The sequence below is a fragment of the Zophobas morio genome, unplaced genomic scaffold (genome assembly GCF_036711695.1).
Source record: "Zophobas morio isolate AGI-343-1 ecotype UQ-CSIRO unplaced genomic scaffold, CSIRO_AGI_Zmor_V1 ptg000014l, whole genome shotgun sequence".
NCBI classification, from domain to species: Eukaryota; Metazoa; Arthropoda; class Insecta; order Coleoptera; family Tenebrionidae; genus Zophobas; species Zophobas morio.
The window spans coordinates 25,051,066-25,075,204 of NW_026972119.1; the positions used below are offsets into that span (position 1 = coordinate 25,051,066).

A 24,139-nucleotide genomic window follows, 5' to 3' on the forward strand; every position below is an offset into this window, starting at 1 on the left:
ATCGAGAAATCGAGAAATCGAGAAATCGAGAAATCGAGAAATCGAAAAATCCAAAGTTTAAAAAATTGAAAAATTAAAATATGTACAGAAAAACTGAAAAATCATAAAATTGAAATATCCAAAAAATCGAAAAAACAGAAAATCCAGAAATTGGAAAATCGAAAAAAATTGCACAATCTAAAAACTAAAAAATCGCGAAACTAAAACAAAAAAATTGAGAATTCTAAAAATTGGAAAATCTAAAAATTAAAAATTTAAAAAATCGAAAATTGGGAAATCGAAAAACTGAAGAAGGAACTAAAAAGTCTAAAAATCTAATAATTGAAAAGCCGAAACATCAAAAAAGTCTAAAAATATCGAAAAACAGAAATACACCAAAGTCGAAAAATCCAGAAGTTAAAAAATCAAAAATTGAAAATTTAAAACTGAAAAAAAAAAGAGAAAAATTAAAATTTCAATAGAGAAATCCAAAAAGTTAAAAATCGAAAAACTGAAAAATCAAAAATTTTCAAAATCGAAAAAGTGAGAAATCCAAAAATCAAAAACTGAGAAGGCGAAAAATCGAATCATCAAAAAACTGATAAAATCTAACATTTAAAAATTAGAAAAATTAAGACGGAAATATTGAACTGAAAAATTGAAAAATCGAGAAATCGAAAAATCGGGAAATCTGAAATTTAAAAAATTGAAAAATAAGGAAATTGAAATATCAGAAAAATCGAAAAAGCAGAAAATCCAGAAATTGAAAAAGTGAAAAATTGAGAAATCGAAAAGTCCAAATATCGAAAAATTGGAAAATCGAGAAAAACTGAACAATCTAAAAACTGAGAAATCGCAAAACTAAAACATCAAAATATTGAGAATTCTAAAAATTGGAAAATCAAAAATCCGAAAATTTAAGAAATCGAAAAATTCAAAATTTAAAAAATCGAAAATTGGGAAATCAAAAAACTGAAGAACTGAAAAATCGAAAAATCTAATAATTGAAAAGCCGAAAAATCGAAAAAGCGAGAAATCAAAAAATCGAAACATACAAAAATTGAAAAACTGAAACGTCGAGAAGTCGAAAAATATCGAAAAACAGAAATACCCCAAAGTCGAAAAATCCAAAAGTTAAAAATTGAAAAATTTAAAATTTAAAATTAAAAAAAATGATTAAATTTAAATTTCAATAGAGAAAGCTAAAAATTTAAAAATCGAAAAACAGAAAAATCAAAAATTTTAAAAATCGAAACATTGAAAAATCCAAAAATCAAAAACTGAGAAGGCGAAAAATCGAAATATCAAAAAACTGATAAAATCTAACATTCAAAAATTAGAAAAATTAAGACGGAAATATTGAACTGAAAAATTGAAAAATCGGGAAATCGAGAAATCGGGAAATCTAACATCTAAAAAATTGAAAAATCAAGAAATTGAAATATCAGAAAAATCGAAAAAGCAGAAAATCCAGAAATCGAAAAAGTGAAAAATTGAGAAATCGAAAAGTCGAAATATCGAAAAATTCGAAAATCGAAAAAAATTGAACAATCTAAAAAATGAAAAATCGCAAAACTGAAACATCAAAAAATTGAGAATTCTAAAAATTGGAAAATCAAAAATCCGAAAATTTGAGAAATCGAAAATTCAAAATTTAAAAAATCGAAAATTGGGAAATCGTAAAACTGAAGAACTGAAAAGTCGAAAAATCTGATAATTGTAAAGCCGAAAGATCGAAAAAGCGAGAATTCAAAAAATCGAAACATCCAAAAATTGAAAAACTGAAACGTCCAGAAGTCGAAAAATATCGAAAAACAGAAATACCCCAAAGCCGAAAAATCCAAAAGTTTAAAATTGAAAAATTGAAAATTTAAAACTATATAAAAATAAAAAAATTAAAAGTTCAATAGAGAAATCCAAAAACTTAAAAATTGAAAAACTGAAAAATCAAAAATTTTATACATCGGAAAATTGAAAAATCCCAAAATTAAGAACCGAGAAGTCGAAAAATCGAAAGATGAGAAAATCGAAATATCAAAAAACTGAAAAATTTAACATTTAAAAATTAGAAAAAATAAGACGGAAATATTGAACAACTGAAAAATCGAAAAATCGAGAAATCGAAATATCGAAAAATTGGAAAATCAAAAAACCGAAAAATCGAGAAATCGAAGCACTGAAAAGACCAACAATCTAATAACTGAAAAACCAAAAAGTCAAAAAAATCGAAAAGCGGTAAATCAAAAAATCGAAACGTCCAAAAATTGAAAAACTGAAACATCGAATAATAGAGAAATTGAAAAGTCGATTTTTCGTTTTTTGGTTTTTAAATTTTAGATTTTTCAATTTTTCATTTTTTAAATTTTGAAGTTTCGATTTTTCGTTTTCGGCTTTTAGATTTTAAATTTTCAGTTTTTTTGAAGCCGAGTAATCCAAAAATCGAAACATCCAAAAATTGAAAACCTGAAACGTCCAGAAGTCGAAAAATCGAAAAACTGAAAAATCTAACATTTAAAAATTAGGAAAATTAAGACAGAAATATTGAACTGAAAAATCGGAAAATTGAAATAGTAGAAAAATCGAAAAGCAGAAAATCCAGAAATCGAAAAAATGAAAAATTGACAAATCGAAAAATTGAAAAGTCGAAATACCGAAAAATTGGAAAATCGAACAATTCAAAATTTAAAAAATCGACAATTGGGAAATCGAAAAACTGAAGAACTGAAAAGTCGAGAAATCTAATAACTGAACCACTGAAACATCGAGTAACAGAAAAATTAAAAAGTCGAATTTTCCTGTTTCAGTTTTTAAATTTTAGATTTTCAAATTTTTCATTTTTTCGATTTTTTAAATTACACATTTTTGATTTTGAAAACTTAGATGTATGTTGTGAATATCGAGTACATAGTAAAATGCTACTCAAAATTAGATAGATGTTATAAAATAACAAAGTCCTGGACTTGTTGTTTATGAATCCGTTGAGTTTTTATACTACACATCCAGATTTTTGACAATTTAATTTTGAAGTTGCAAATTTATGACATCCTTTTAGGATTTTGACGAATAAATATTATTTAAAACGTTTTTTTATTAAATGGATTCGTTTTTTGTTTTAAAACATGTTTTTTTGACGTTTTTTTCCAGTGTTTTTTGTTTTAGCACTTTTAATTAAATGAATATTTAAAGTACACGTAAACTAGCAAGTATTTGTTATTTAATATAATCAAAGATAATTAAAATAATAATAAAACAAAAAATACGTCTCGCGTTTTATAACAAAAAAACCTGTTAAAAATAAAACAAACTGTACACAATAATTAAGATTTGGTGAATTTTGCCAAGCGCCAAATCAGATATGGTGTATTATGTGTTGCCTATACAAGAACCCTGAAAGAGCATAGAAAGTAGAAAAAAATTGATAAACAAAATATCCAGCTATTATTACAATTTTTATGTGTAGTTGTATGATTTAGCACCTCTCCTTTTTCAAACGCAGTGTAAAAAGCTGATATTGCAATTATTCACCCGTCTTGGGACATTGGCATTTTTATATTGTCGGCCATGAAAACCCCAAATTTCTAGACAGTGCCGCCTCGTTAAAACGCAACTAGTAATTAATTTCTCTAGGATAAAAACTAACTTAAGCCACCTGTCTTTGTATGCGAATGTGTTACACAGTGATTGCAATTAATGAGAAATTTTGATAAAAACCTAAGCGGTTTGACACTGTCGTTCTGTGAATTGGTGTCACTGCTACGAACGCCACTGTCCATTTACATAATCATGATCTGTCAGTGACATTTCTAGGGAATTTGAGTGACAGGCAAAACAGTAAACGTCGTTTGTTAAAGTTAATAAATATTAGAATATATTTATTATGATATCATAAGGGTAGGGCAAGTGCGACTATGTCCGATAATGCATTAAAACTAATAATTTTATAGTTCGTGGCACAAAATGGGTTAGTACAATGTTTACGTTAATGTTGTAAGTCAAAAACGCAACTTTGAACATGTTTCAGTAGAAGTGTTAGTGGAACACGACTACACCGCAAAGGAACCCAACGAATTAACAATCACGAAGGGCGATATTATCAAAGATGTGACCAAGAAGCAGGGCGGCTGGTGGGAGGGCACCTTGAGGGACAAGAAGGGCCTGTTCCCGGACAACTTCGTCAAAGTGATAGACAAAGACTCGTCGGTAGTGTTAAGGAACAGGAAAGACGCGTCCAGGATACGGCAGTGTAGGGTTGTGTTTAGCTATAAGCAGGACCACGAAGATGAGCTTAATTTAAATGTGGGTGATATCATCGATATATTGGGAGAGGAGGAAGAAGGCTGGTGGAGAGGGCTCCTCAACGGGAAGGAGGGCGTGTTTCCGTCGAACTTCGTCGAAGAAATTGTGCCTGTCCCAACTAAAATTAATACTAGCAGGGAAAACCTTACTAATAATAGCGGGAGCCATGAGCCAGTGCCGCCGCTTTTCGCTAAACCTGGTGAGTGGACACTTTCGAGATCGAGGTCTAGGTCTTGTGGTATTTGTTGCATAGATTCATGGCTCTAAAATCTCTGCTAATGCAGTTCTGGCTCAAGGATAAAATCATTCAGAATCTAAAAAATAGTTTGCTTTCTTTTTTTTTTTTTTTAAAACATAATTGGGGAACAATTTCCTGAAATTAATTATGTCTTGAAATTCACAAAGTATTCCAAATATGAATACGTGTTATGTGCGTTATTAGTGTAAAAATCAAATTATGAATGAGTCACACCAGCCAGTCACTTTGATTACATTTTTACATTATTTGTTTGATAACAAACTTGTCATCCACATTAACATACTCCTTTATTTTCTTGTACATAATTCTTGAGCAATTGATTTTTTTATATCTAGAACTGTCTGAAAAAAAAATTGGGAAAATGGTCATTAAGGCGAAATTTAAATATTAATACTATGAGATGACGTCACCAGTTTTTTAACGGGATCAAGAAACAAATTTTACCGTCCATACAGCTACAAGTACATATCAAGGTAATCAATTCAGCGGTCTCGGAGATAATCCGTGTCATAAACTCGCCAACACCTATATTTTACAATGCGTGAAATGCCAACAAAACATGAAATCAAAATGGTACTTTTATTAATTATTAGTTATCGCTCAGGAATTAAAAATAACAATAGTTAAGATTTTTTTATCGCGTGTACAGTAATAAAATAACAGTAAACTCCGAAACTACTGAACTGATTGTTGTCAAATTAATTATTTAATATTAAGGGAAATTTGATGATAAAAAAAAGAAGGCAAGACTTCTATCATTACGGGTACTAATAATTAATAACAACTAATAATAATTTAATACCATTATTAGTGATCAATTATTTTCGATATTCAATGTATATTTCAACGTAAAATGCTTTTTATTAAAGACCATTTAAATTTTATACTTACTATTATACTTGTACTTGTGGTTTATGAATCTACCCCGATTTTGATAATTATTAATGGATTCTTTCTTGTTTAAACTATCTTATTCGTTAGACACATTATACGAACTTCAATTGATAATTAAATCAAAGAATTTGAGAAATCTAGAAATCGAAAAGTCAAAAAATTTTAAAAATCGAAAAACCGAGATCTCAAGAAATCGAATCAAAAAATGGAAACATGGAAGAATGTAAAATTTAAAACGTTAAAAAATTGAAAAATCGAAAAACGAAAAATCTAAAATTAAAAAATCGGAAAATTGAAGAATCCAGAAACTGAAAAATCGCTATAAATCGAAAAATTCCAAAACTGGAAGGATGAAAAATTGGGACATAGGAAAGTCGGAAAATCGAAAAACGGACAATTCGAAAAGTAAAAAATTAAAAAATGGGGAATTGAACTTGAAATAATTGAAATTTAAAAATTGAAAAATGGAAAAAGTAATAACTTGAGAAATCGAAATTTTGAAAAACCGAAGAAAAAGTGAGAAGTGGAAAAATTGAACAATCAAATATTTCAGAAATCCAAAAGTTGAGGAATCGAAAAATCAAAAAGTCGATTAATCGAAAAATTGAGGAGTTGAGAAATCGAGATATTGAGAAGTAGGGAACACGAAACAGTAAAAAATCGAGAAATGGAAAATCAAAAAATCGTAAAATCGAATCAAAAAGGTGAAAAATTCTAAATTAAAAAATTCGAAAAATTTAAAAATCGATCAAATGAAATATCTGAAATTTAAAAATTGAAAAATGAAAAAAGTAAAAAGTCGAGAAATCGAAATTCTGAAAAACCGAAAAGAAAAATGAGAAATAGAAAAAATGAGAAATCGAAATTCGAGAAATCAAAAAGTCGATTAATCGAAAAAGTGAGAAAAATCGAAAATTTGAAAAACCGAAAAATCGTAAAATCGAGAAATCGAGACATCAAAAAACTGAAATATTTTAAATTAAAAAATGTTGAAAAATCGAATAATGGAAAAAGTAAAAACTCATGAAATCGGAATTTTGAAAAATCGAAGGCAAATTGAGAAGTAGAAAAATTGAAAAATCGAGAAATACAAAAATCGAAAAATCAAAAAGTTGATTAATCGAAAAAGTGAGAAAAATCGAAAATTTAAAAAGCCGAAAAATCGTAAAATCGAGAAATCCAAACGAAAAAATCGATCAAATGAAATAAGTGAAATTCAAAAATTGAAAAATGGAAAAAGGAAAAACTTGGGAAATCGAAATTTTGAAAAATCGAAGAGAAAGTGAGAAGTGGAAAAATTGAACAATTAAATACTTCAGGAATCCAAAAGTTGAGGAATCCAAAAATAAAAAAGTCAATTAATCGAAAAATTGAGGAGTTGAGAAATCGGGATATTGAGAGTAGGGAAAACGAAACAGTAAAAAATCGAGAAATGGAAAATCAAAAAATCGTAAAATCGAATCAAAAAGGTGAAAAATTCTAAATTAAAAAATTCGAAAAATTGAAAAATCGATCAAATGAAATATCTGAAATTTAAAAATTGAAAAATGAAAAAAGTAAAAACTTGAGAAATTGAAATCGATTAATCGAAAAAGTGAGAAAAATCGAAAATTTTAAAAATCGAAAAACCGAGATCTCAAGAAATCGAATCAAAAAATGGAAACATGGAAAAATGTAAAAATCGAAAAAACGAAAAGTCCAAAATTTAAAAAATCGAAAAATTGAAGAATCGAGAAACTGAAAAATCGATAAATTGAAAAAATCCAAAACTGAAATGATGAAAAATTGGGACAGAAAAGTCGGAAAATCGAAAAACGGACAAATCGAAAAGTTAAAAATTAAAAATTGAAGAATTGAGCAATCGAAATCTCGATAAATCGAGAAACCGAAAATCGTAAAATGGGGAAGTTGAAACATCAAAAAACTGAAAAATTTTACATTAAAAAATTCGAAAAATTCGAGAAATCCAAAACTCGAAAAATCAAAAAGTCAATTAATCCAAAAAGTGAGAAAAATAAAAAATTTTAAAAACCAAAAAATCGTAAAATCGGGAAATCCAGACGAAAAAATCGATCAAATGAAATAATTGAAATTTAAAAATTGAAAAATGGAAAAAGTAAAAACTTGAGAAATCGAAATTTTGAGAAACTAAAGAAAGAGTGCGAAGCAGAAACATTGAAAAATCAAATATTTCAGAAATCCAAAAATTGAGAAATCGAAAAATCAAGATGTCGATTAATCGAAAAAGTGAGAAAAATCGAGAAATCGAAACATCAAAAAACTGAAAAATTTTAAATTAAAAAATTTGAAAAATCGGGAAACCCAAACATCAAAAAACCGTCCAAATGAAATATCTGAAATTTAAAAATTGAAAAATCGAAAATTCGAGAAATCCAGAAGTCGAGAACTCGAAAAATCAAAAAGTCGATTAATTGAAAAATTGAAAAAAATCGAAAATTTAAAAAACCGAAAAATCGTAAAATCGAGATTTCGAAACATCGAAAAACTAAAAAATTTTAAATAAAAAAATTTCTGAAAGTTTAGATTTTTCAATTTTTCGAATTTTTCAATTGTAGATTTTAAATTTTTTGTTGTTTCAATTTCTCGATCTTTTGATTTTTCGATTTCAGCATTTATCGAGATTTGGATGATTCTATGTTTCTCCACATCTCAATTTTTTCATTTTTCAAGTTTTCGATTTCTCAATTTTTCAAATTTTCAATATTTTTCTGTTTTAGGATCTTTTTGTTTTCTTCAATTTTTCAGTTTTTCGATATTTCAATTTTATCAATTTTTCGATTTTTCGATTTGTCGAGATTTCGATTTTTCAATTTTTCGACTTCTCAACTTTTTGATTTCTCGATCTTTTGATGCTTCGATTTCTCGATGTTTCTTTTTTTCAATATATTGCTGTTTCGAATTTTTCATATTCGGTTTTTTTTTTATTTTCGACTTTTCGATTTTAGAATTTTATATTTTTCCACTTTCGATATTTCGTTTTTTCTGTATTTCTATTCTTGGATTTTTCGGCCAAATGAAACATCTGAAATTTAAAAATTGAAAAATCGAAAATTCGAGAAATCCAGAAGTCGAGATGTCGAAAAATCAAAAAGTCGATTAATTGAAAAATTGAGGAGTTGAAAAATCGAGATATTGAGAAGTGGGGAAAACGAAACACTTAAAAATTGAGATGAAAAATCGAATGAAAAATTTTAAAAATTTTAAAATCGAGAAATCTAAACGAAAAAATCGATCAAATAAATAATTGAAATTTAAAAATTGAAAAATGAAAAAAGTAAAAACTCGAGAAATCGGAATTTTTAAAAACCGAAGAAAAAGTGAGAAGTAGAAAAATTGAAAAATCAAATATTTCTGAAATCCAAAAGTTGAGAAATCGAAAAAGTGAGAAAAATCGAAAAATCCGGAAATCCAAACATCAAAAAATCGGTCAAATGGAATACCTGAAATTTAAAAATTGAAAAATCGAAAATTCGAGAATTCGAAAAATCAAAAAGTCCATTAATCGAAAAATTGAGGAGTTGAAAAGTCGAGATATTGAGAAGTGGAGAAAACGAAACACTAAAAAATCGAGAAATGGAAAATCGAAAAATCGTAAAATGGAATAAAAAAAGTGAAAAATGTTAAATTAAAAAATTCGAAAAATGGAAAAATCGATCAAATGAAATATCTGAAATTTAAAAATGAAAAAAGTAAAAACTCTAGATATCGAAATTCTGAAAAACCGAAAAAAAATTGAGAAATAGAAAAAATGAGAAATTGAAATTCGAGAAATCCGAAAGTCGAAAAATCGAAAAGTCGATTAATCGAAAAAGTGAGAAAAATCGAAAATTTAAAAAACTGAAAAATTTTAAATTTAACAATTTGAAAAATTAAAAAATGCAAAAAGTAAAAACTCGAGAAATCGAAATTTTGAAAAACCGAAGAAAAATTGAGAAAAGTAGAAAAACTGAAAAATCGAAAATTCGAGAAATCCAAAAGTCGAGAAATCGAAAAATTAAAAAGTCGATTAATCGTAAAAGTAAGAAATACGGAAAAATTGAAAAATCGAGTAAGCGAAACATCAAAAATCGATCAAATGAAATACCTGAAATTGAAAAATGGAAAATGTAAAAACTTGAGAAATCGAAATTTTGAAAAACTGAAGACAAAAATGGGAAGTAGAAGAATTGAAAAATCGAAAATTCGAAAAATCCAAAAGTCGAGAAATCGAAAAACTAAAAAGTCGATTAATTGTAAAAGTGAGAAATACCGAAAAATTGAAAAATCGAGTAATCCAAACATCAAAAAATCGATCAAATGAAATACCTGAAATTTAAAAATTGAAAATTGGAAAATGTAAAAACTTGAGAAATCGAAATTTTGAAAAACCGAAAACAAAATTGAGAAGTAGAAAAGTTGAAAAATCGAAAATTCGAGAAATCCAAAAGTGGAGAAATCGAAAAATTAAAAAGTCGATTAATCGAAAAATCGAGAAAACGACACATAAAAAATCCGAAAAATTGAAAAATCGAGAAATCCAAACATCAAAAAATCGGCCAAATGAAATATCTGAAATTTAAAAATTGAAAAATCGAAAATTCAAGAAATCCAGAAGTCGAGAATTCGAAAAATCAAAAAATCGATTAATCGAAAAATTGAGGAGTTGAAAAATCGAGATATTGAGAAGTGGGGAAAACGAAACACTAAAAAATCGAGAAATAGAAAATCGAAAAATCGTAAAATCGATTCAAAAAAGTGAAAAATTTTAAATTAAAAAATTCGAAAAATTTAAAAATCGATCAAATGAAATATCTGGAATTTAAAAATTGAAAAATGAAAAAAGTAAAAACTCGAGATATTGAAATTCTGAAGAACCGAAAAAAATTGAGAAATAGAAAAAATGAGAAATCGAAATTCGAGAAATCAAAAAGTCGATTAATGGAAAAAGTGAGAATAATCGAAAATTTAAAAAACCGAAAAATCGTAAAATCGAGAAATCGTGACATCAAAAAACTGAAATATTTTAAATTAAAAAATTTTGAAAAATCGAAAATGGAAAAAAGTAAAAACTCATGAAACCGGAATTTTGAAAAATCGAAGGCAAATTGAGAAGTAGAAAAATTGAAAAATCGAAAAATCCAAAAATCGTGAAATCGAAAAATCAAAAAGTCGATTCATCGAAAAAGTGGGAAAAATCGAAAATTTAAAAAACCGAAAAATCGTAAAATCGAGAAATCCAAACGAAAAAATCAAATGAAATAATTGAAATTTAAAAATTGAAAAATGGAAAAAGTAAAAACTCGGGAAATCGAAATTTTGAAAAATCGAAGAAAAAGTGAGAAGTGGAAAAATTGAACAATCAAATATTTCAGAAATCCAAAAGTTGAGGAATCGAAAAATCAAAAAGTCGATTAATCGAAAAATTGAGGAGTTGAGAAATCGAGATATTGAGAAGTAGGGAAAACGAAACAGTAAAAAATCGAGAAATGGAAAATCAAAAAATCATAAAATCGAATCAATAAGGTGAAAAATTCTAAATTAAAAAATTCGAAAAATTTAAAAATCGATCAAATGAAATATCTGAAATTTAAAAATTGAAAAATGAAAAAAGTAAAAAGTCGAGAAATCGAAATTCTGAAAAACCGAAAAGAAAAATGAGAAATAGAAAAAATGAGAAATCGAAATTCGAGAAATCAAAAAGTCGATTAATGGAAAAAGTGAGAATAATCGAAAATTTAAAAAACCGAAAAATCGTAAAATCGAGAAATCGTGACATCAAAAAACTGAAATATTTTAAATTAAAAAATTTTGAAAAATCGAAAATGGAAAAAAGTAAAAACTCATGAAACCGGAATTTTGAAAAATCGAAGGCAAATTGAGAAGTAGAAAAATTGAAAAATCGAAAAATCCAAAAATCGTGAAATCGAAAAATCAAAAAGTCGATTCATCGAAAAAGTGGGAAAAATCGAAAATTTAAAAAACCGAAAAATCGTAAAATCGAGAAATCCAAACGAAAAAATCAAATGAAATAATTGAAATTTAAAAATTGAAAAATGGAAAAAGTAAAAACTCGGGAAATCGAAATTTTGAAAAATCGAAGAAAAAGTGAGAAGTGGAAAAATTGAACAATCAAATATTTCAGAAATCCAAAAGTTGAGGAATCGAAAAATCAAAAAGTCGATTAATCGAAAAATTGAGGAGTTGAGAAATCGAGATATTGAGAAGTAGGGAAAACGAAACAGTAAAAAATCGAGAAATGGAAAATCAAAAAATCGTAAAATCGAATCAAAAAGGTGAAAAATTCTAAATTAAAAAATTCGAAAAATTGAAAAATCGATCAAATGAAATATCTGAAATTTAAAAATTGAAAAATGAAAAAAGTAAGAACTCGAGAAATCGAAATTCGGAAAAACCGAAAAAAAAAAATTGAGAAATAGAAAAAACGAGAAATCGAAATTCGAGATCAAAAAGTCGATTAGTCGAAAAAGTGAGAAAAATCGAAAATTTAAAAAACCGAAAAATCGTAAAATCGAGAAATCCAAACGAAAAAAAATCGATCAAATGAAATAATTGAAATTTTGTATGTTTTTATTATTGTAATTGTTTTTTTTTTGACCGTTAATAAACATCATCATCGAAATTTAAATATTGAAAAATGGAAAAAGTAAAAACTTGAGAAATCGAAATTTTGATAAACCGAAGAAAAAGTGAGAAGTAGAAAAATTGAAAAATCAAATATTTCAGAAATCCAAAAGTTGAGAAATCGAGAAATCAAGAAGTCGATTAATCGAAAAAGTGAGAAAAATCGAGATTTCGAAACATCAAAAAACTGAAAAATTTTAAATTAAAAAATTTGAAAAATTGAAAAATCGTAAAATCCAGGCATCAAAAAATCGATCAAATGATATATCTGTAATTTAAAAATTGAAAAATGGAAAAAGCAAAAACTCGAGAAATTGAAATTTTGAAAAACAGAAGAAAAATTGAGAAAATAGAAAAACTGATTAAATCCAAAATTCGACAAAAATCAAAAGTGGAGAAATTGAAAAATTAAAAAGTCGATTAATCGTAAAAGTAAGAAATACGGAAAAATTGAAAAATCGAGTAATCCAAACATCAAAAAATCGATCAGATGAACTTGAGAAATCGAAATTTTGAAAAACCGAAACAAGCGAAAATTCGAGAAATCTAAAAGTTGAGAAATCGAAAAATCAAAAAGTCGATTAATCGAGAAAGTGAGAAAAATCGGAAATTCAAAAAATCGATGAATTAAAAATTTGAAAAATTGAAGAGTTGAAAATCGAGAAATTGAGAAGTCGTGAAAACGAAACACTAAAAAATCGAGAAATGGGAAAATCAAATAATCAAAAAATTGAAACATCGAGAAATAAAAAGTCGAAAAGCCAAAAAATCGATTAACCGAAAAATTGGAAACGGAAAAATCGAAAAATCAAACATTTTAAAAATTGAAACACCGAAAATTTAAAACTGAAAAGACGAAAAATCGAAAATGAGCAATTGAAATATCTACAATTTAAAAATCCCAAAACTGCAACAAAGATCGAGCTCTCGAAACATCAAAAAAATTGAAAAATTAAAATATCGAAAAATTGAAAAATACAAATATTGAAAAATTCCCAAAATAGAAATGTTGAACAATTGGGAAATGGAAAACTTGAAAAATATGTATAGAAATGTAGAAACCCAAAAGTCAAAAAATTTTAAAACTCGAAAAACCGAAAAATCCAAAATTTAAAAAATTGGAAAATTAAAGAATCGAGAAACTGAAAAATCGATAAATTGAAAAATTCCAAAACTGGAATGATGAAAAATTGGGACCGAAAAGTTGGAAAATCGAAAAACGGACTAATCGAAAAATTAAAAATTAAAAAATGGAAAATTGAGCAATCGAAATCTCGACAAATCGAAACACCGAAAAATCGTAAAATGGAGAAGTCGAAACGTCAAAAAACTGAAAAATTTTAAATTAAAAAATTCGAAAAATTGAAAATTCGTGATATCCAGGCATCAAAAAATCGATCAAATGAAATATCTGGAATTTAAAAATTGAAAAATGGAAAAAGTAGAAACTCGAGAAATTGAAATTTTTGAAAAACCGAAGGAAAATTGAGAAGTAGAAAAATTGTAAAATCAAAAAATTGAAGTCGGGAAAACGAAACACTAAAAAATCGATAAATGGGAAAACCTAAATATCGTAAAATCGAGAAATCGAATCAAAAAACTGAAAAATTTTAAATTAAAAATTCGAAAAATTGAAAAATCGAGAAATACAAACATCAAAAAGTCGGTCAAATGAAATAACTGAAGTTTATAAATTGAATAATGGAAAAAATGAAAAATTGAGAAATCGAAATTTTGAAAAAGTAATTGAGAAGTAGAAAAATAAAAAAATCGAAAATTCGAGAAATCCAAAAGTCCAGAAATCGAAAAAGTAAGAAAAATGCGAAATATGTAAAAAATCGAAAAATTAAAAATTTGAAAAATCGAAAAATTGAGAAGTCTGGAAAACGAAACACTAAAAAATCGAGAAATGGGAAAAAAATCAAATAATCAAGAAACTGAAAAATGGAAAAATCAAACATTTTAAAAATTGAAACACTTAAAAATTTAAAACGGAGAAGTCGAGAAATCGAAAATGAACAAATGAAATATTTACAATTTAAAAATCCCAAAACTGAAATATCGAAAAATTGAAAAATCGAAAAATCCAAATATGGAGAACTAGAAAAATTGAAAAATCAATAAATTGAAAAATTCCAAAACTGAAATAATGAAAAATTTGCAAATTCACAAGTCGAAAAATTGAAAAACTGAGAAATCGAAACATCAAGCATAAAAAAATTGAAAAATCGAGAAGTCGAAACAGCCCGAAATTGAAAATTTAAAAATTGAGAAACCAAGAATTGGACATTCGAAATCTCGTAAAATCAAAAAATATTTAAATTCTAAAAATTGAAAAATCGGGAAATCCAACATCAAAAGTCGAAAAATTGGATTATCTGAAATTTAAAAGACGAAAAATTGGAAAATCGAAGAAAAATTGAAAAATCGAAAATTCCAGAAATCCACAAGTCGAAAAATCAAAAATCGGTTAATTGTGAAAATCAAATCGAAAATTTAAAAAATGGAAAAATAAAAGCCTGAAAATTCGAAATATTGAATAGTTGGAAAATCGAGAAATTGAGAAGTTGATGAAGCGAAACACTGAAAAGTCTAAAAATCAAGAAATGGGAAAATTAAATAATCGAAAAATTGAAACGTCGAGAAATTGAAAACTTAGAAACGTCAAAAATTAAAAAATCGAAAAATTCAAATATCCCACAACTGAAACATGGAGAAATAGAAAAATTGAAAAATAGAGATATCGAAAAATTGAAAAATTAAAATATCGAAAAATTGGAAGAATCTAGAAACTGAAAAATTCCCCCAGTGTTAAACAATTGAGAAATGGAAAACTTGAAAAATCGGGAATCGTAAAATCGAAAGTAGAAACACCCAAGAGTGTAAAATTTAAAACTTCGAAAAATTTTAAAAAATTGAAAAACTTAAATATAAAAAAAAACGAGAATTCGAAAGATGAATTTGAAAAATCGAAAAATGATAAATCGCTAAATTGAAAAATTTCAAAACTGTAATAATGAAAAATTGGGAAATCGAAGTCAGAAAATCGAAAAACGAAGAAATTGAAACATTGGGAAATCGAAACAGCCCGGAATCGAAAAGTTAAAAATTGAAAAATATAAAAACCAATACGAAGAATTGGAAAATCGAGAAATCGAAACATTAAAAACTGAAAAAATCTAAAATTAAAAAATTCTAAAAATTGAAAAATCGGGAAATCGGTTAAAAAAGAAATCTAGAACTGGAAAAATAGAAAATTTGAAGCATCAAGAAACTGAAATCGAAAAACCCAACATTTTAAAAATTGAAAAACTGAAAAATTTAAAATGGAGGAGTGGAAAAATCGTAAAATTGAACAACTACATTTAAAAATCCCAAAACTAAAATATCGAAAAATTAAAAAATCCCAGAACTGAAACATTGAGAAATAGAAAAGTTGAAAATGTAAAAAATGTAGAACCTTAAAAATGGAAAAATTAAAAAGTCGGGAAAACGAAACATTGGAAAATCGAAAAATGGGAAAATGAAAAAATCGAGAAGTCCAAAAATCGCAAAATTGAGAAACAACCCCATGTTAAATTATAAAACGTTGTTATACAATTTTAATTTTTTTCAAAAAATCTGGGTGCCCAAAGTAAAAATTCAACACGGATTCGTCGTAAACCACAATGTTGACGACGTCATAACAATATTTGGTTATGGAAAACTCACTTGAAGCATATGCATAACATACTTCTTTATCTGCAGTCCACACGTCGCTTTATATCAAGTTATAGATGAAATCTAAAATTAAATTTGATAATTTTTCGAAGGTTTGTTAATTAATGAAAATTTGTTCCCTACTGTTTCACATCACATCTTGTAGATTACAGATATGTGTTGACGATTTTATTACACGGATTATCTCCGAGATCGCTAAATTGATGACCTTGAAGTTTTATATGTATTTCTAGATACCGTAAAGACCGTAAGTTGTTGATATAATGATATAAAAAAAAACTATTCAAGATTTGTGTTCGAATCACTAGGTACTTAATATTTTATTGTGAATGACAAATTAGTTATCGAATTCAAGAAAGAGTAAAAATAGAATTGAAAGGATTGAACGCTGTGACTCATTTAGTCATTATTGATTCACAAGTTTTATTTTTACCACTTATAATGCATCCAACACTTGATAAGGCTATGCACATTTTGAACAGTGCTTAATTCAAACAATTTTGTTAAACGTATACGTAAAACAGTTACCTATAAATATGCATCGTTGCATTTTTTATAATTAAAGAAAAAATCGTTTTACACACATTACTAAACCTTCAAATTTTGGGCGTAGTGCAAATTAAATTGTATATATTTAACAAACGATATCAAAGAAAATGTTGTTGGTTTTTGATAATTATTTCGCAAGCAGTTGCTATACAAACAAAAATACATAAATAATGTCTGTCTTCTCTTCGTCTACACACACGTTTCTTTGACCATTGTTACTACTGGCTTACTCAACACTACGTGAGAATTATTCATTTCCGAAGTAGACGTTAAAACAAACCTTGTTGACACAATGTACATACAGGACGGAGCATCCATTTCAAACACAGCTACTCGACAGGTCTAGATGTTATCACATATTTTTGCGGCATATGTACAAATAAGAACATCAAACAAGATAAGGACAAAGTACTCAATTCTTTCACGTTACGCTTTCCCTGAAATGGCTGCCAATACTTAAAAATTGTGGAAGTTGTAATTATGATTTTGATGCCGCTGTTGACTTTTTTGTCCAATAATCTCGGTTTTTTTTTTTTCATTTTCTTTTGATCTGGCCGTCAACGCAGCTGTGTTGGCAGAGATGAGATCGAATTATTTGGCCTTCGGCAAGATATATATCACCAGTGTATGTTTGTATAAAATGATCACAGATATTTCGTCTCCACAGGTTGGCACAAATTTGGCCAAAACTGCCACTGTGCCGGATACAAACGGTATAATGCAGAATCGAAAAAAGGTTTTTTGTTTCCTTGCTTTTTTCCAAAGACAGTCTTGACCATATTTTTTTTCCATTGAAGATTGTTCACGTTTTGTGATGAACCCCAAAGAATTCAGCATTTTTCTTATTCGAACTAAGATTTATCTTCAACTTTAATGGCGTCATTGCAAAATTTTCCTGAATAAACCATATCTAAAATGTGCAAAATATTATGAGTCCTGCACTTGTGCTTTATCAATACATTCATATTTTTTTTTGTTATCGTTAATATTCATCAAATCCCATTTAATATGGATATTATCTGTTGCTGTTTCCATGCTATTAGCAATAAGTTTCGTTGCTAGTACTTTGTTTACCTATTTCTGATATACCTACGTAAGTTCGCTAAATCTCCTTGGGTTTTTTCGCTTTTATTAATCAAATTGACCTTTATTAACCTTTTCCTTATAGTAATTTCTACTCATATTACATTATGTTTAAGTTAAATCTTCAAATTTTCTTGTATAATTTTGATTTTTGCTTCCGTCTGTCTATCTGTGTGTTTATCGGTCTGTCTGTCAAGATTTTTGGAAAAAGAAATCTAAATTGTATCACATTTTCCAATTTAACTTTGAAACTGCAAAAGCGACGTTTTAAGGTTATCGTAGAAAGGGTAAATCGTTAATCACAATTTATTCGTTCATGAATAAGTGTTATTTAAATGTAAATGAAATAAACTAATACGAATCCGTCTTCGATTTTTATCCAATCGTCGAGATTTTTGGAAAAAAACAAATGTACGATTTTTTGTTTTCTCAATTTTTCGAATTTTCAACTTTTCGGCCTTTCGATATTTAAGTTTTGGGATTTTTCAGTTTTTTTATTTTTAGATTTTGGATTTTTCAATTCCTCGATTTTTCAATTTTTCGGTATTCAAATTTTCGGGGTCTAGATTTTTTATTTTTCAATTTCTCAAATTTCGATATTTCAGTTTTAGGATTTTTTCAATTTTTCGATTTTTCAATGTTTAAATTTTTGGCATTTCTATCTAGATTTTCGGTTTTTCAATTTTTCGAGATTTTTCGACTTTTCGATTTTTCAAATTTTCAAGATTTCTGTTTTAAAATCTTTGTTTTCTTCAATTTTTCGGTTTATCGATTGATCATTTTTCGATTTTTGAGTTTTGAGATTTTTCAGTTTTTCGATTCTTCAATTCTTTGACATTTTAATCGTTTGATATCTTAAATTTTAGATTTTTCGATTTTTGACTTTTAATTTTTCAGTTTTTCTATTTATCCATTTTTCCTTTTTGAAATTTTACATTATTCAGTTTTAACAATTTTTAGATTTCTCATTATTTAGATTTTTCAATTTTTTAAATTTTAATTTTTCGACATTTCGATTTCTGGATGTTTTTTTTTTCAATATTTCGATGTTTCAATTTTTTTGTTATTCGAAATTCGATTTTTCAATCTGGATTCTTCGATTTTTTTATTTTTCGACTTTTCGATTTTTCAAGTTTTCAATATCCCAGTTTTTCGATGTTTCAGTTTTAGGATCTTTCAAATTTTCTTCAATTTTTCGATTTAACGATTGATCAATTTTTTGATATTTTAGTCTTTTGGTTTCTTAAATTTTCGATTTTTTTGCTTTTCGATTTCTCGGTCTTTCAATTTTTGGATATTTCAGTCTTGGAATCTTCCAACATTTCGATTCTTAAATTTTTCGATTTCTCGATTTTTGAAATTTTAGATTTTCGATTTTTCGATTTTTCGCTTTTTACATTTTTTCATTTTTTTTGTAGTTTCATTTTCCCGATCTTTTGATTTTTGGATTTTTGAAATGTTTGATATTTTGAATTTTCAATTTCGGTTTTTTAATTTCTCATGTTTTAATGTTCCGATTTTTCGATGTTTTGACGTTTCTCTCGATTTTATCATTTTTCAATTTCGGATTTTTCAATTTTTCGATATTTAATTTTTTGATTTTTCTCCTTTTCGATTTCTCGATCTTCCAATTTTTCGACTCTCGATATTTTATTTTGTACCTAATTTTTGTTAATTTTCAATTTAACAATCTTTTGATTTTTCGACTTTTCGATTTCTCGATTTTTTCATTTTTCAGTTCTTTGATTGTTATATTTTTCAGTTTCTCGATTTTTCGATTTTTAAAATATTTGATATTTTGAATTTTTCGGGTTTTAAGTTTTCAATTTCTCGATGTTTCAATGTTCGGATTTTCCGATTCCTCGCGGGTTTTCAATTTATCGGTCTTCTAATTTCTATGTTTTGACTTTTCAATTTTTCATGATAACTGTTTCGGGATTTTCCAATTTCTCGATTTTTCAGTTTTTCGTTTTTTTTCAATTTTTCGATTTTACAATTTATTTGGTCTCATGATTTTCCTTCTTTTTTAATTTTTAATGAGTATTTCAATTTTCCAATATTTCAATTTTGGGAATTTTTCAATTTCGGGATTTTAAAATTTTTTTGCTTTTCAATATTTTGATTTTGCGACTTCGATTTCTCGATTTTTCAAATTTTTAATATCTCAGTTTTTCGATGTTTCAGTTTTAGGATCTTTCTGTTTTCTTCAATTTTTCCATTTATCGAGTGATCAGTTTTTCGATCTGTGAGTTTTTAGATTTTTCAGTCTTATCAATTTTTCGATTCCTCGATTTGTCGAGATTTTGATGTTTTGATTTTTCAATTTTTCAAATTTTGATTTTTCGATTTTTCAATTTTTTAATTTCTCAACATTTCGATTTCTCAATCTTTTGATGCATCGATTTCTCGGTGTTTCTTTTTTTCAATATATCTCTGTTTAGAATTTTCCTTATTCCTTATTTTTTTATTTTCGACTTTTCGATTTTTCGAAATCTCGATTTTCGATCTTTCGAAATCTCGATTTTCGAATATTTGGTTCATCGAATTTTCAGTTCATCACGTCTTCGATTTTTCAAATTTTCGAATTTTGGATTTTGATTTTTGAAATTATCAATCTCTCGATTTTTGATTTTTCGACTTTTCGATTTTTCAGTTTTATCAATTTTTGGATTTCCCGATTTCTCAAGATTTCGATGTATCGATTTTTCAATTTTTTAAATTTTAATTTTTCGATTTTTCAAATTTTGGATTTTTCTTAATTTTTTGAATTTTCGATTTATCAATCTTTCGATTTTTTGATTTTTCGACTTTTCGATTTCTCGATTTTCCAAATTTTCAGTATCCCAGTTTTTCGATGTAAAGTTTTAGGATCTTTGTGTTTTCTTCTATTTTTCGATTCCTCAACTTTTTAATTTTTTAATCTTTTGTATTTTAAAATGTTCGATTTTTCAGTTTTTCAATTTTTCGATATTTAAGTCTTTGGATTTTTCAGCATTTCGATTCTTAAATTTTTCGATTTCTCGATTTTTTAAATTTTAGATTTTCGATTTTTCGATTTTTTCATTTTTCAGTTCTTCGATTTTTATATTTTTCAATTTTTAAAATTTTTTAATTTGACATTTTTAATTTTTTTGTAGTTTCAATTTCACGATTTTTCGATTTTTAAAATGTTTGATATTTTGAGTTTTCAACTTTTTCGGTTTTTAAGTTCGATGTTTCAATGTTCCGTTTTTCCGATTTTTCGGCTTTTCGATTTATCCAATTTTTCGATGTTTTGACTTTTCAATTTTTCGTGATTTCTATTTCTGGATTTTTGTCAATTTCTCGATTTTCCAATTTTTTTGGGGTCACGATTTTCCTGTTTTTCAATTTTTAATATTTCAATTTTTCAAGATTTCAAATTTTGGGAATTTTTCAATTTCGGGATTTTTCAAGTTTTCGATGTTTTAGTTTTTCGATTTTTTTGATGTTTCGATTTTTCTGCTTTTTGATTTCTCGATCTTCCAATTTTTCAATTCTTGTTTTTTTGATTTTCGACCTAATTTTTGTTAATTTTCGATTTTTTGATTTTTCGACTTTTCGATTTCTCGATTTTTCAATATCTCAGTTTTTCGATTTTTCAGTTTTAGGAGCTTTGTGTTTTCTTCAATTTTTCGATCTTTGAATTTTGAGATTTTTGAGTTTTTTGATTTCTCGATTTTTGATTTTTTAATTTTACATTTTTCGATTTTTCAGTTTTATCAATTTTTCGATTTCTTGATTTGTCGAGATTTCGACGTTTCGATTTTTCAATTTTTCAACTTCTCAAAGTCTCGATTTCACGATATTTCTTTTTTTCAATATATCGATGTTTCGAATTTTCCATAATCGATTTTTTTTATTTTCGACTTTTTGATATTCGAATTTTCAATTTATCAATTCTTTGATTTTTCAAATTTTGGGTATCCCAGTTTTTCGATGTTTCAATTTTGGGTTTTTGTGTTTTTTCGATCCTTCAATTTTTCGATTTTTCAATTGATCAATGTTTTTAAATTGAAATATTTTGTTTTCTTAAATTTTAGATTTTTCACTTTCTGTATTGTTTTTTTCGATTTCTCGATTGATCGAGATTTCCATTTTTTTTTTAATTTAAATTTTTCCATTTTGGGCTATTTCGATTTTTCAGTTTTTCGACTCTTTGACTTTTCGAGATCTCGGTTTTTCGATTTTTTAAATTTTAGATTTTCCGATTTCTAGTTTTTTACAGTGTTTCAATTTTTTCGTTTTTTTTTTTTTAAATGTACCATTTTTCGATTTTTCCATTCATAGACGTTTCTGTTTTTCAATGTTTAAAATGGACTATTTCTCAATTTTTCAAGTTTTCGATTTCCCAACTTTTTAACACCTCACTATTTCGATTCTTGGTTTTTTTGATTTTTCGAAATCTCGATTTTCGAATATTTGATTTATCTATTTTTCGATATTCGAATTTTCAATTTATTTCTTTTTCTATTTATCAAATTTAAAATTTTTTTGAATTCTTCGTTTTTTCAAATTTCCGAATTTTCGATTTTTTTTCAGTTTTTAGACTTTGCAATTTTTTTTACTTTTCGATTTTCAATTTTGCATTCGTCAGTTTTTAGATTTTTCAATGTTTCGATTTCTCCACTTTTGGTTTTTTAAATTTTATATTTCTCGATTTTTAAATTTCTCAATTTTTCAGTTTTATCAATTTTTTTTTATTGTCGTTTCGATTTTTCAATTTTTCGAGTTCTCAACGTTTCGATTTCTCCATCTTTTGATACTTCGATTTCTCGATGTTTCTTTTTTCCATATTCGAATTTTTTAATTTTCGACTTTTCGATTTTTGATATTTCCTTTTTTTCTGTATTTCTATTCTTGGGTTTATCGACTTTTCGAAATCTCGATTTGGTTCATAAAATGTTCGATTATTCGATATTCGAATTTTCAATTTGTCAATTCTCCAGTTTTTCAGATTTTTGAATTTTGGAGTTTTGATTTTTTAAATTATCAATGTTTGGATTGTTTAATTTTTCGACTTTTCGATTTCACGATTTTTAAATTTTCGGTATCTCAGTTTTTTTTCCATGTTTCAATTTTGATTTTTTTCTGTTTTTTCCATTCTTCAATTTTTTGATTTTTTAAATTTTAGGTTTTTCGCATTCTCGATTTCTCGTTTTTTGATTTTAAATTTTTTGGTTTTTAAATTTTTCAATTTCCGTTTTTATTCATTTTTCGATTTTTTTTCTTTAAATTTTTCGACTTCATGATTTTTCGATTTTTCGAATTCTCAGGTTTTCGATTTTTTAAATTTTAGATTTTTCGATTTTTAATTTTTTACAGTTTTTCAATTTTTCGTTTTTTGAAATGTTACATTTTTCAATTTTTCCATTCCTAGACGTTTCTGTTTTTCAATGTTTAAAATTTTCTATTTCTCAATTTTTTTAGTTTTCGATTTCTCAACTTTTCAACACTTGGGTATTTCGATTTTTCAATTCGATACCTAGTTCGTTTTTTCAATATTTCGATTCTTGGGTTTTTCGATTTTTCGAAATTTCGATTTTCGAATATTTAACTTATTTTTCGTTATTTGAATTTTCAATTTTTATATTTTCCGATTTTTTTTACTTTTCGATTTTCAATTTTTTCAGTCTTTCGAATTCTCGATTCTTCAGTTTTTAGATTTTCCAATTTTTTTTTTATTTTCGATTTTTTGATTTATGAAATTCTCGATTTTTCGACTTTCTGGGAGGTTTTTCTATTGTTTGAGCTTTACTTCTAAGGCTAGGGAAGTTTTATCGAAATAACCTTCTACCAATTTTTTTCCAAGAATACAACGTCAAAGTTAAAAAATAACGCCGCCTTCATAGCCCACCAATACCACTAACACCAACCACCCCCTTTTCCAGTTAAAACCTTCTGCGAAGTCAAATTCCCGTACAAAGCACAAAACGAAGACGAGCTGACGCTGAGAGAGGGCGACCTCGTCACCCTCATCAGCAAGGACGGCCAGGACCCGGGCTGGTGGAAGGGCGAACTCAACGGCTTGGTCGGCGTTTTCCCCGACAACTTCGTCACGCTCTTGCCCCTGTTCCCCGACGACGGCACGACGAAGGACGAGAAAAAACCAAAAAGCCACGTGGAGCCGGTCTCCGTCAAACCTAGCGCGATAAATGCACAACGAAAGTCGTTGGAGGTCCTGAATAACGAAAAAGACGGCGAGAGCGCGACCACCAAGACCACCCCGCCGCTGCCCGGCAAGAAACCCAGCATCCCGCTGAAGAAGTCGCCGTCGAGCGGCAGCTCGTCGGGCGGCATCTTCTACGGCTTGAAGAAGAAGCTGGTGGACGTGGTGGACGGCGCCACGGGCAGCAAGATTTCGCCGCCGAAGACTGAGAGCGAGAGCGCGGCGCCGGAGAATGTGTTCGACGACGTCCACAGGAGGCCGCTGCTGGCGGACGTGAGGGCCAGCCGACCTAAAGCACCAGGTAAAGAAAATAGTCAAAACTTCATTACAGACGTCGTAAATAAATATGGACCCAAGACATGTCCCTGGAATGTGCGAGTTTATCGAAAAACTAAATATGCTTTCTGATAGTTTGATAGTATTGAAAAATTGCAATCTAAACAAAATATCCTAAAATATGTGTCATTTATTATTGACATATCTTTGGTAGGTAGACGTCGTATCTGATCCTAAACGAAGTACGTGCTCTT

The 24,139-nt window shown here is 27.3% G+C and overlaps 1 protein-coding gene across 2 annotated transcripts in view; it reads left to right on the plus strand.

Moving 5' to 3' along the window:
• The first annotated feature begins 3,784 nt into the window (after window positions 1-3,784).
• The window catches only part of LOC135128704 (SH3 domain-containing kinase-binding protein 1-like), a 41,626-nt gene continuing 21,271 nt past the window's right edge, over window positions 3,785-24,139 (plus strand). The window contains exons 1-3 of one of the 2 annotated variants that reach the window (XM_064055728.1): window positions 3,785-3,940; window positions 4,001-4,474; window positions 23,332-23,910. In XM_064055728.1, the coding sequence (XP_063911798.1) occupies window positions 3,937-3,940; window positions 4,001-4,474; window positions 23,332-23,910 (1,057 nt within the window). In that variant the 5' untranslated portion in view covers window positions 3,785-3,936. The remainder of the gene's footprint in view (window positions 3,941-4,000; window positions 4,475-23,331; window positions 23,911-24,139) is intronic. The other variant, XM_064055729.1, reaches the window with a different exon arrangement.